Genomic DNA, 12,550 nt, shown 5'->3' with positions numbered 1-12,550 from the left:
CAACAAAGTCAATAAAAGAGGCCAGGAAGCAAGCCCTGAGCCACCCCACACTTCATAATCTCAGGTATAGATGAAGGTGGTTTTTTTTTGTAATATCTTGTTACTCTCAGCTCTTGTTCTTGTTATTTGCTTCCTATTTGTGTTTTTTTTTTTTTAGTCGTTCGCCTGATTACACTTGGAGACCAGCTCTTGAGATGAAACTGGTGGTCTTCTGTAGAGTCTCCACTGGCCCCGTACAGCTTATTGTGCAGGGTCTCCAACTGTGGCCACGTCTCTTCCCTCAGGGTACGGAGGTTCCTACAGTCCTGTAGGATGTGTTCTGCAGTCTGGTCTGCCTCTCCACATGGGCATCTCGGGGACGGCACGAGGTGCAACTTCCTGTGTAAGTGGTGAAGCAACCTGTTGTGCCCGGTCCTGAGGCGGAAGATAGCGACCTGGTCCGGTCTGGACAGCTGATGGTAACTGTCCAGTGGTTGCTGTGGCCTGTACAGAGACTTAATGATGGTTTTCATCTCTGACATGTTGACTGCATTGTCTTCTTGCTCGTCCTCTGCACCCAACAGCCATTCTGTCAGCTTCCTCATTCCCATCTATCCCGCAGTGTGATGGGATCCACTGCAGAGCCGTTCTGAGGCACTTGATGTTTAGCAGCGCAGCTTCCAGGTCTGGCAGTTTGCTATTGTTGACTGCCTGCAGCACCGACAGAGCATCGGTCAGGAAGGCGACCTGGCTGTCATGGTCTGCTCTGCTGCTGATGATGTTTGCTGCGTGGACCAGGGCTTCTACTTCTGCTCTATAGTTTGTACAGTGGAGGCCAGTTGGTATTGCTGCTGCCTGCCACTGTCCATTTGGGAACTGGATGTACACGCCGGCCCCTCCCCTCTGGATAGCGTCTGTGGCTGACCCGTCTGTGTAGGCCCTTATCCATGATTCCTGGGGGTACCTTTCTTCTAGCATGGCTAGCATCAGGGCTCTCTTGCTCACGTCGCTATGCTCATCCTTTGTTGTGAGGTGAGGAACTGTGGTGCAGATGGTGATGTTCCCTGTTCTGTCTTTCCAAGGAGGAGGATCGAGGGAGAGAGTCGGTACCTGGGCCTGTGCAGGAAGCTTTGTTTGATATTTTCTGTGTAGTGCCTGCGTCTCTCGCACAAAGTTGGATCTTTTCAGCCTTCCCGAGGACAGCTGTTTCTGTCTGGCACTCATCAGGTGGTCTTCACTGTGCCTGTGTTTTCTGTATTTGATTTTATTCTTTATTAGCATGGTTGTTTATTCTTTTATAGTTCATATGTTATTTGTTTTCCTGTCCCTCGTTCTTGTTCTTAAGCGCTAAGAGCATGCTCCTTAGGAGTGTGAGTGAGCGCTTTACAAATTTTGGATTTTTTATTATTATTATTAAGAGCTTCAATTACCACAGATTTGATGTAGTCTGTAAGCTAGGATTGGAACCAGTTGAAGACAGTGCCATAAAGAAATTAATACGCTTCAGACCTTTTCATGAAGTCTTGGTTTAAAAATTTACTTTTATAGCTGTCCAAGGACTTTAGGTCATCTAATGTTAGCACCACCTCACCTCAAGGTTGGTGAGAGTTCACTGTCAGGATGTCAGCTTTCAATGGTTAGATAGCAATGAAAGAAATATATATTATGGTTATGCCATCTGGTAAGACTGAAAGAAATAGAATTATCAGTAAAAATTGTACTTTAAAATTCATATTACTACATGTAAGTGCCAAGCAATTTTTTTGCACCTTTAAATTTTCATTAAGATCTTTAAGCAGGTTACCAGCAATAATATAAAGAAAATCCTCACTGCAAAGCACTAAACGGTTAGCTATACTGTAAACATAGGATAGAAACATTCCAAGGCCATGATTTGTGCCCCAAGCAGACTGAAAGCAGTGCTTTAAAATATTCATGGCATGCTAATGCCCATAGCATGTGCTGAAAATAAACTGACGAATGCTCCCGCTGAGGTATGAACAAAGAAGGATTCAGATCACCACCGTTACCTCTTCTTTCGTTCGCTTTGTCTGGTCCTCCGCCATCCTGACTTTTTTAGCCTGTTGATCCAACTACCAAACATGCAAAAAACTTTCCTACATAATGCTCCATTGCGCCCTTCAATAAATAAATCATGGCAATAATAAAGATACTGAAACAATATACAAGTTTTGATATTGCTTCCAATGTATCTATAACTCTAGAACCCAAAAGGTCAGTAAAAAAAACAAACCCAAAGCAACAACAACAAATTGTTATACTTTGACTATTTCGATATAAATTTCTAAATTTAACAAATAATTGCTACCAATAAGTTTTATGTTAGCAATTTCTGTTTGTGGATGTTGTCAGGGGTAACACTAAATGTGGAACACACCTTATTGAAATAAATGTAAACATCTCTCCCTTTCTTAAGCTTTATTTAAGTGCTGAAAATGAATTACAAATAAAATGTGGATAATCTAGCATTAGTGAGTGACTGATTCTGTGGTTTATTCTACAGAGGTGAGAAGACTATAAGAGTGAAGTCCACACATAAAGCACCGGGGTTTGATAATGTGATCACTACAGACACACACTAGATCTTGAAAACTACCAATCAATGGAAACATTAGAACTGGACCCACAAAACTTCTGGATGTGTGACCAGCAAATACACTTGTCTATTATAAGAGACAGGTTATTCACGGCACTAACGGCAAAAATTCTCACCTCTTCCAGTAATGCAACCACAAAAGGTACAAGTCAACACAAATTTGACTCAAACAGAACAATGTAAATATATATCACAGATTTTTGCAAGGATATGTAAAATAACGCAAGAATTGTAAGGAAATGTCATAAGTGTCCTATCTTTATGTAGTATGTGGAATGATGAAGACTGATGACAAGGAATACTCACACAAAGAGCAACGTGGACTATACTTGGACTTAGCATAATGGCAATCACTAATAGTATGTCAATAGTATAGAAACCTTTACCAAAGCAGTTTCAAAATCCACAAGAAAGCTTAGGAAAACAAAAATGTTGCACCTGGATGAAAATAAAAGCATAAAGGACTACAGTTTTTCTAGCATATTTGCTGAGACTAATGAAGACAAGTGTCAAGGTTAGTGTCAATGTAGACACTATCTCCTGCATATTAGAATATACAACTTAAAATATCTGTTTCATATTTTGTCAAGATAAACATCGCTCAAGATTACACAAAGGGGAGAAGAAGGAAATAATGATGAACCGACTTTTGTGAAATTGGTTTTTATTTTTAAACCACTACAGAATATCACTGACAACCATATGTAACACTTCAAAATATTTGTAAATTATGGGTATTATTAACTCTACTGGACTCAGGGGAAGGACTTTCAAAAGTCCACAGACACATGAGTTTACCTCAGCAATTACTGTATCACGTTTTTCCTGTAGATTAAGAACATCACGACGAAGGTTCTGTATTGTTTCATCACGGCGACACAGTTCTGATTTTAGGATTTCATGGTGGTCATGTGTAGATATCTGACTATCTCGAACACGCTCTTGTAGTGCTCCAATCTAAGTATTTCAAAGTGAACAAAACAAAATTAGTTAGCAAGGCATTTCTTTAATCAAATGAAAAATTTTCTATAATCTTTAATAAAACTTAACAAACATTTTAAAACAAACCAGGCACAAACAGCAAACTGACATCTTTACTTAAGAATGTTTATTGTTACTAGAATTAACTAAGTTTTTTTGTGGGTGTATGTTTGCCTCTGTTCTTGCTTTCTAAAATTCTGCTTCTTTTGAGCTGAGACATGCATTGTGATCAGATTTATGCAGCAGCTGAAGATGCACTTGTTTCGTCATGTATTTGATTGATCATATGTGCTTAGTTGTTTAGGTAATGCAGAATCTTGTATTGCTGTTCTCATTACCTTAGCGTGTTATTTTTTTGTAAAGTGCTGTGAGCCATTAGGGGATATCACTCTATAAGTAGTCTCTATTATTATTTACTGAAATGCAAAAATTCTTTCATTGAATTTTTTTCATGTGGTCACTCCTATGGTTTAATCTTCTTAAATGAAACCATTTCTTAACCTAAGAGGCAACTCAGAAAATTTAATATAAAAAATTTTGATACAATGAAAAAAGTTGTCTTGAAGGTGTTACCTGATATTTACAAACTTGTGTTTTAGAAGCATTATCTTTCATTTTATCTTTATAGTTTACAGTAAAGAAGAACTTGATTAATTTTATCAAAAGAAGTCATTGTAGTTTGAGTGTGAAATACATTTGAAAATACATGGGCATGGAGAGAAAAGCTTACTGAGTCATTTGCAAAGAAATTGGAACAGCATGCCCAGTGGAATAATACACAGGTGCTGGAAATTTCTGAGGAATAAAAGGAAGACAACCGAAGACTGCCAGAAACAAGTTCTTGCCATTCTTTGTGTCAGACTACATCTGGAAACATAGGCACTAAACTTGCATATCAGTGTGGAAACAACCCCATTGTCAGCAACTCCAGGTCACCTCTCCATCCAAACCATGCTTTATTTTAAGTTTTTTTGGTCGAGAGAGTGAGAGAAAGAGAGCACACTGTTTTGCTTTTGGGACAGAAAGTGATGCAACCTTGAAAAGCATAAAGTTGTTTTGCACTAATCGCACTAGGATCACGTGAAAACCATCTACATGCTGAAAGGAAACTGATTGGAAAGCTGCGTCACACAGTGCTGAGTGAGTGAACACACTGGTCTATCATATTGTTCCTATGACTAACTGATTAAACCAGATAATCTAAGCCATTGGAATCTATAATTTTTTGACAGCTGGTTTGACTTTGCTACTGGGAAGGTACAGCAATCATTCCCACGAGGAATTATCTAACCAGCATTTTTTTCATCTTTGGGGATATTGTTTAAGATATTGATCATGTGTGGATGTGTGAAAATTTTCCTTCCTGCACTCTTTCTTGTAAAATTGTGTTTAGGTCTCAGTGTGTGGGTCAGTAAGGTTAGTCATCTAGAGTATATATTATATGAAAAACTCTTTGTCATGTCAACATGTGTCCTCATCTTTATAATGAAGCCTATTGACAGTGATCTATAGTTTACTCTGACTTCAACATTAATGTGACTGTCATGGAATTGATGATATTAATGCTGTTATACATGAATGACTGGTGAAGACTTTATGGTGCGGGTATGAAATAAAGGGTGGCCTAACTGACACTGAAAAAGGACATTGCTACACTGAAGGTTAATGACCTGACATTGAAAAAAGAAGAATTATTGATTTTCTTTGACAGCAGAGCTTTAGTATTGGACTTTTACAGGAAATATTTCAATTATTCCAACATTGATATAATCTCACTGGAAAACAGCAGACTTTTCCTACCCTCCTACAAATACACCAAGCAACATAAATAACAACACAAAAACCCATGCATAATTTACATAGTGTTTTTATATACAGAGGCGGCGTTAGGAATACACGGGGCCTGGGGCCGACCATCCGCGCGGGGCCAGGGTAATGGAGTACATGTATCAATATCCTTATTGATATGATGCCGGAAGTACTGATTTATATACAGTTAGATCAACTTCGCGAAATAACGCACGAATTTAGTGTTTTAATTGTTCGTAACCTTTCCCACCGTTTGTGACAGTAGCTTTTCTTAGAGCGAAATAATATGGCAACGATAACTGAATAAACTGCTTGTTATTATTGTTGGGTTTAACGTGAAGGCATGGGTTCAATAATTTGCTTAATTAGAACTTAGAAGTGTTTTCTGAAGGTCATTTGTTTTGTCACAACTTAACATAGCCAGCAATAAGTCATCAAGATGACCTCGGGGCCCCTTCGAGAGCGGGGCCTGGGGTGGCTGCCCCATTTGCCACCCCCAAACGCAGCTGCTGTTTATATATCATACTTAAAATGTTTGCTGGTTTGTTTCAAACACTAAGCTGCATTTTATTAACATATTTGAAAGATAGTTTATAAGGTATCTTAAAGTATTCCACCACTACCAAACCTCTTTTGGAGGTAAAGCTGAGATTTTCTTCCTTTTCATTTGCTATTTAACATTGTTGGGATCTCATATCTGTTTTACCTTTATTATCTCTACAGAAAGCAGTACAAAAATAAATACACCAACTACGCTAGTCTTTATCCAAATCAGGAGGGGAAAAAACTGAAACACAATACAAACCTCATCCAATGCTTTTCTTCGCTGTTCTTTAGATTCTCTTAGTTCAGATTCCAAAGTACCAATTCTCCTCTCATAATGAGAAATCTGGGAAGTATGAAAACAGTTAAAGTGCAGGCTGTCCCCTCATCATGTCTCCTTCATCACTATCAGCATGTCATCTAATTCTATCAAGTGTGCTGCTACCATATCTGCTTTCAGCTATCTAATAATATTATGATCTGAAGAACTACAAAAAATAATACAACATTAAATCTTCGTTGGTTGGTTGATTTGGTGGGAAAGTGCTTCCACCTAAAGATGATTTTGCTCTATGAGGGGAGGGGTAAGAAACTGAAGAAACCAGAGAAAAACTTAACAGCTGGCCCTGCAAACAGGTGTCACATACAGAGATTGTCCTGAAATGAGATCTGAAGCCAGGGCCTCTCCTTGCAGTGGTGACAAGTGAGTGTTTTAACCACTACATTGCCAGACACCCCTTATATCTTTGTCTATTGATCAAGATTGTTTAAGGTATTCTATTTTATTCTCCATTACAAAGTTCAAATTATTCTTTACATTATCATCAGCTGGGACTGGATCTTAGTATTGAAATTCATCATATAGATAAAGATGGTATTTACATGGCAATCAGCTTTATTATTAACATTTATTGGCTTCCAACACTCAACACATACACAAATCCATGAAAAAATGAAGTTAATGAGTATTTTGCACATATTATCTGGTTGCCAAAATGTCAAGAGACAAGTTAGAAATGTAGCTGTAGTTTTTAAAAAGATGATGGTAAGAAGAATCATTTTACTCACATCATGAACAGCCTGTGTGTGCTGGTCCCTGATTGCTACTATCTCTGCTTTCAATTGTCTGATCATATCCTCTGATCTGCTGGACTACAAAGCATTGAAATGTATTACAGCTTAATTTGTCCGTCAATAAAGAACATTAACTCATTTAATACTGATGAAAAGTGAAGTGACTGAATATTTAGAGAGGCAGTGGTAGCACAAGGTACAATGTGTTCTAATATTTACACCTATAAACCAACAATAAAGACAACCATCACTGACACACTGTTATAAACAGCAGTGTTTTTAAAATCACTTAAGCAATAAGATTTGAAAGAAATACAGTTTTTGTTTTCTTGTACTAAATTCAAATGAACAAATGAAAGATGGCATGGAACAAATTTTTTCACACAATATATACAAACATAAAGTGCCAAACAATGAAATACTTAATTAAATATACATTAGACTTCAAATATTACTACTGTATGCGATTTTTGGTTTTTGGAGAACAAATCCATGTCAAACAAATCGGCAATCATCTCAGATATGGCTCCTGACCAATTAACTCAGTGTGTACTTTCAAATATCACAAAATACCTGATTGGTTGACTATTTTAACTCCCTAAAAGAATTATCACAGAATCATAGCAGCCCTAAAGAGGCCATACATATTTATTTATTTATGCACAGCATGATGCTTCGTGACACTAAGCAGTTTACATTAAAGTATTCAAAACAGGAGCAAAGCACAAAGAGTTAACAGATGACCATAAAACTAAATATGTATTTATTATTTTTTAATACCACAGCAACAGTTACCATGCCGCAAGATTAAAAATGGTCTTTAAAGATAATTAGATGAGCTATGAAAAACAAGGCTGCCTTACGTTAATACAATCAATAAATGCATAACAGACATAATTAAACAATTAAATGGACATATTTGTCCAGAGATTTTGTGGCCACCAGCAATGCTATTTTTAAAATAAATGCTTTGAATAAATTTGATTGTACAAATTAGCAGTTTTCACACCTAGTGGAGTTGATCTAAACAAAGAAAACAATTAGCCAACTGAAAAACCATTTGTGGAAAACTGTCTAGGACATAATAAAAAAATGCATCATTGGAAAGTGCCCCTGACACCAAAGACAAACCTGAGGGGGTTTGCTTCTTAACAAGAAGCCTGTGGCACAGGTGTGTTCTAGCTTAAGTTTACTAAGAATGATCCCTTCTCGCTGCACAGAATGGCAGTCACACATGTGGAAAGTTGCAAAGACGGAAGAATAGTATGTAGCTTATTATGGCCCAGAGTGTGCCAGTGGTATTGCCATAGGGACTGACCATAGGCCATAAGGATAGACATACAGTCAGATAACACCAGTGATTGCAACTGATTGGGAAACTGGTAAGCATCCTTGGCAGCCAGGCATGCTCAAAGACTGGGATGCTAGGAAGGCTAGGGGCTCAAATGAAGACAATGTCCTTATGATAAACACAGATTATAGAGGTTAAGGTGAAACCAAAGGGTGTGACCACCAACGGACACATAAGTAAAAGGTTGAGTTTTTGTAAACAGTGACAAAAGCATTAATATACTCACATCTGAGGCTGCTAGGCGATGCTTATCCTGTAGCATCTTGATTGTCTGCAAATGGCTGTGTTTCTCAGACTCCTTTAATGCATTTTCCTTGAGTAGATCATTCACCTGAGCCTGTAGGGATGCAATCTTTCGGTCTTGGATTTGTAGCTGGTAAACAATAAATATTTCATTTAGAGAACTATGTTTTTTCTGATATACAGGCCAACAAAGAAACCTCAAAACATGCCACAGTTGACTGATAAATAAGAAGAATCCAATGTCCACAAGCCACGGTTAGTGCAGATATAACTACCTCTAAGTTTCCCTAACAACAATTTGCTCATTCAAATTTCTTATTTCAGTATGTCCATCAAGTGGTTTATGAGCCCCTAATTTATGGACATAAGCATAATAACCTTACAATGATAATGCCCTACACCTGATATCTGAACCAAATCAGATACTTTTTTTTTAACCGCAAAAGAGAGTGTAAGAAGCTTCAAAGCAGGAACATATAAGTCTTTGTTTAATGTTCATTTTCACTGACAGTAGCTTAAGAACCAGAGGGGCAAGGGGGGCAGCCGCCCCCTCCTAAAAGATACTGAAGAGGCAAGAAAATATTCTATTCTGAACATTCAAAGCAGCTGTGCCATTACTTGACCAGTTTTTGACAGACTGTGTAATCAGGATCACATTTAGGACTGTAAGCAGAAACAAGGTATACAGTATTGTGGTCAATAGGAAGCTGTTGGCCATAATAATTAAGGGTAGGGTTTTTTTTTACACTGCATATTCTGTATATTTTCTTTCACTGTCCCCATAGGCATCTGGGCAGGTCTCCTATTTACTCTCTCATCCTAGATTTATGGTCATTTAAAATTTTGGGTGGGTATGCCATGGAAGCTAAAAGAACAAGATCAGTAGCCAGTTGAAGTAGCTAAATACACACACCAGAGTAAAAAGTCTGAATGGAGAAAGAAGTTTGTAGCACATAGGTAATGAACACTATCTTGTCCAGGGCTAGCTGTAGCCTCATCATGTTTGAAAACACAATGGATACCACCATGATAGCCAGTACCACATGCATCTCTAACATGAACCAATGACCATAATTCTTGTTTTTACAAAAAAAAACAGAGACAAAGGAAAAGGTCTGACAGCAGAAACATGATACCCTTGAGAAGCACCACTGAGAAAATAAGACCACTGGAATACCTCTGCTGAAGAAGACAATTTATACCAAAACCTCTTATGGCTTTTGCTCCTCTAGCAGCAACTTTGCCAACAGCCTTGTCAATTCCACGTTCAGGAGCCTGTTCAAATAGTACTTCATGCTTACTATGCAGACTAGATTCAGTCTACTCAATTTATTTTTCCTAATTTAAAAGCATGTGACTGTTCTGCCAATAAAAGGAAGAGAAAAAAAAAAGACTTCTAACCTGGTCCCCGTTTGGAAGTTTAAGTTCTTCCTGCAAAGTTTCAGTTCTGTCATCACGTTGACGTAGCAGGAGACGATGCTCTTGAATATCTGTTCCCTCATTAGCTGGGCGCCTAGATATGTGGGTGAATAAATGTAAATAAATGAATAAAAAAAGATTTTTTTCCAGAATACATACACATGCAAAATATCTTGTAGTTTCCCATTTAAATTGATAATGCATTTTCCCATCTGGACAAGTACTCTTCATGTACTCAAATTTTTAACTGCATTCATTTTAGCCTATCAGTGAATAAGATGCTGTCTATCTCAGTTAATGTTGGAGTCTAGACCAACGCTTTGCTATTTAGAGCAATGAGTATGAAAAGAACATGAATTCTGATAAAACAATCTTGCTGGTTATGCTTTTGTCGTCCTTTCACACTGTAGCACTAACAGATCAGGAATAGATATCTTTTAAAATGTCAATCAATCAAACAATAAGTCAACTTGATGTTTTTGAGATCTTGATATGTGAATAATTAACAATTAAGACTGAGGTAGTTGCTTTACAACTCATGGTTCTCATTTGAAATAAATTCACATTACGCAAATTTGACTTTACATAAAAAATTCTGAAAGAAATCTGCACTAAAAATGCAAATTTATGAAAGCTCTTTATACAAAGCAGATGCTTCCATTTCATAATTGTTTATTGTCCATCATATTATACAGTATAGTAAAACCTCCCTATTAGAAATTTGTAAAAGCTACCAAAATCAGATTGAACTAAAAGGGGTCTTGATAAGGAATAAACTAGTCAGCTTTCATTTTATAAACCATGACTTCTAACACCTGTACATGCATAGGTAAGACAGAAACTTTTGAGCATTAGGAAATGAGTAACTAAATGACAGTAAGGAAAAACCACAATTTAGACCGAGTTAAGTTTCTTTATTAACAGAAAAAAAGCATATATAATGGGAGTTAGCAGTTTTCACCTTTGTAAAATATGCAAAAGACTTTTTTGTGTTGACCATTAATCATCTTATCTGAAAGTAATTTCTGGGGGGCTTTGGTAATTTGTTCATCCAGAAGCAGTCTATTTTAAGTGTACTTAACTGTTTTTAACAGGCAACTTTTGCAGAAAAGGTTGTAATAGAGCTAAAACTGTTGGTTGTAAGTCAGGCTAGGGGATGTAGTATAATAGAGATGATGTTTATGCAGCGAAATATGTTTGTAAAAAACTTTTTGGTTTTGGTTTTTTACTATCTGGTCACAACCAGGAAGATCTTCATAAGGAGTCTTTATTGCATTAACTTTTTCTATATAATTTGCTTTTGTCACAGTGAATGTGTTCACAGCTACAGTGGGTTTTTAGACACTGTAATACAAACCGGATAGTGTCACAAAACACATCACATTGTGCACAAATAAATGAATGTATAAGGGAAAAAACTATTGGCCTCTTCAGGAATTGCTTTACTGTGAATTACTTCCCATAAGGAGCTAAAATAGTCAATTATGTGTTTCGTTATATCTGAAGTAGGCAATAAGTCATTTGGCCAAAAGCCATGATTGAGATGGTTGCCAGTTATATTCAATTTGACATGGATTTACAACAGCCAAAATGGACAATATAAGTTATAATAGTAAGTAATATGATACTATGAAAATAGTCAACCAATCAGGGATTTTGGTATATTTCAAAGAAGGCAATGAGAAAGTTGGTTAAGTGCCAGATTTGAGATGATTCCCAGTTACCCAGTTTGACATGGATTTGTATATCAAATGCAAAAAATGATGTAACCAACATGTCTGTCTTTGATGGCTACATAAGGGTGGGCTAGTCGCACAAGAACACAACAAAGATGGAATTTGTAGATTTTATTCAGTTTTACTTGGCAGCTTGCCTGCCTTCTTAAAGCTACACTACTTATCCTATCCCCATCCAAAGTTCCAGCAACCATCCCTCCCCTTTTCCCGTGGCCTGGTTACGAGCAGTTTAAGGATTTCTCTTGCTTATGCTTCGCTGGAACCATTAACTGGTCTGAGAGTAAAAGCACATGAAACCTACGATAGCGTTGACTGTGTTTATTGTTGTGGAGAGATGGGGGTTGCTTGCCCAGTCTCTGGGCTGAGAGTAAACTCATATGAAACCCACAATAGAGTTAACTGTATTTATTATTGTGGGGAGACTAGGCAAGCAACCCCCATCTTTCCTGTTACATAATAGTAAGTAATATTTGAATTCTAATGTATATTCCAATCAAATATTTCATTGTTTGGCTCTTTATGTTTGTATATATTATTTTTAAATTTCTGCATCGTAACCTGCTTTAATGACAGGAATTTAGTATGGGAAAAACCCCAAAAACTAAATTTCTTGCAAAGTCCTATGACTTAAATATGGTTTAAAACAGTGTGCCTATAATGATTGTCTTTACTGTAGGTTGACAGATGAAAATATTGGTGGCACAAAGTACAATGTGTTTCAATATGTATACCTATTAACCCACCTGCATTAAGAAATGGGTTGCTATTCACTTAGCATAGGTGACATATGATACGCAT

General features: G+C 37.1%; 1 protein-coding gene across 6 annotated transcripts in view; it reads right to left on the bottom strand.

The window, feature by feature from the left end:
• LOC112576794 (early endosome antigen 1-like) overlaps positions 1-12,550 on the bottom strand; it is a 105,414-nt gene that overhangs the window by 78,489 nt on the left and 14,375 nt on the right. For 5 of the 6 annotated variants that reach the window (XM_025259528.1, XM_025259524.1, XM_025259527.1 and 2 more), the window contains 6 exons: positions 9,999-10,110; positions 8,581-8,727; positions 6,998-7,081; positions 6,192-6,275; positions 3,395-3,553; positions 2,010-2,072 (listed from right to left, as the gene is read on the bottom strand). In XM_025259528.1, the coding sequence (XP_025115313.1) occupies positions 2,010-2,072; positions 3,395-3,553; positions 6,192-6,275; positions 6,998-7,081; positions 8,581-8,727; positions 9,999-10,110 (649 nt within the window). The remainder of the gene's footprint in view (positions 1-2,009; positions 2,073-3,394; positions 3,554-6,191; positions 6,276-6,997; positions 7,082-8,580; positions 8,728-9,998; positions 10,111-12,550) is intronic. The other variant, XM_025259525.1, reaches the window with a different exon arrangement.

Source organism: Pomacea canaliculata, linkage group LG12, assembly GCF_003073045.1.
Source record: "Pomacea canaliculata isolate SZHN2017 linkage group LG12, ASM307304v1, whole genome shotgun sequence".
Lineage (NCBI taxonomy): Eukaryota > Metazoa > Mollusca > Gastropoda > Architaenioglossa > Ampullariidae > Pomacea > Pomacea canaliculata.
The sequence above is the reverse complement of the archived record's forward strand: the minus strand, read 5'-3'. Positions and strand labels throughout refer to the sequence as shown.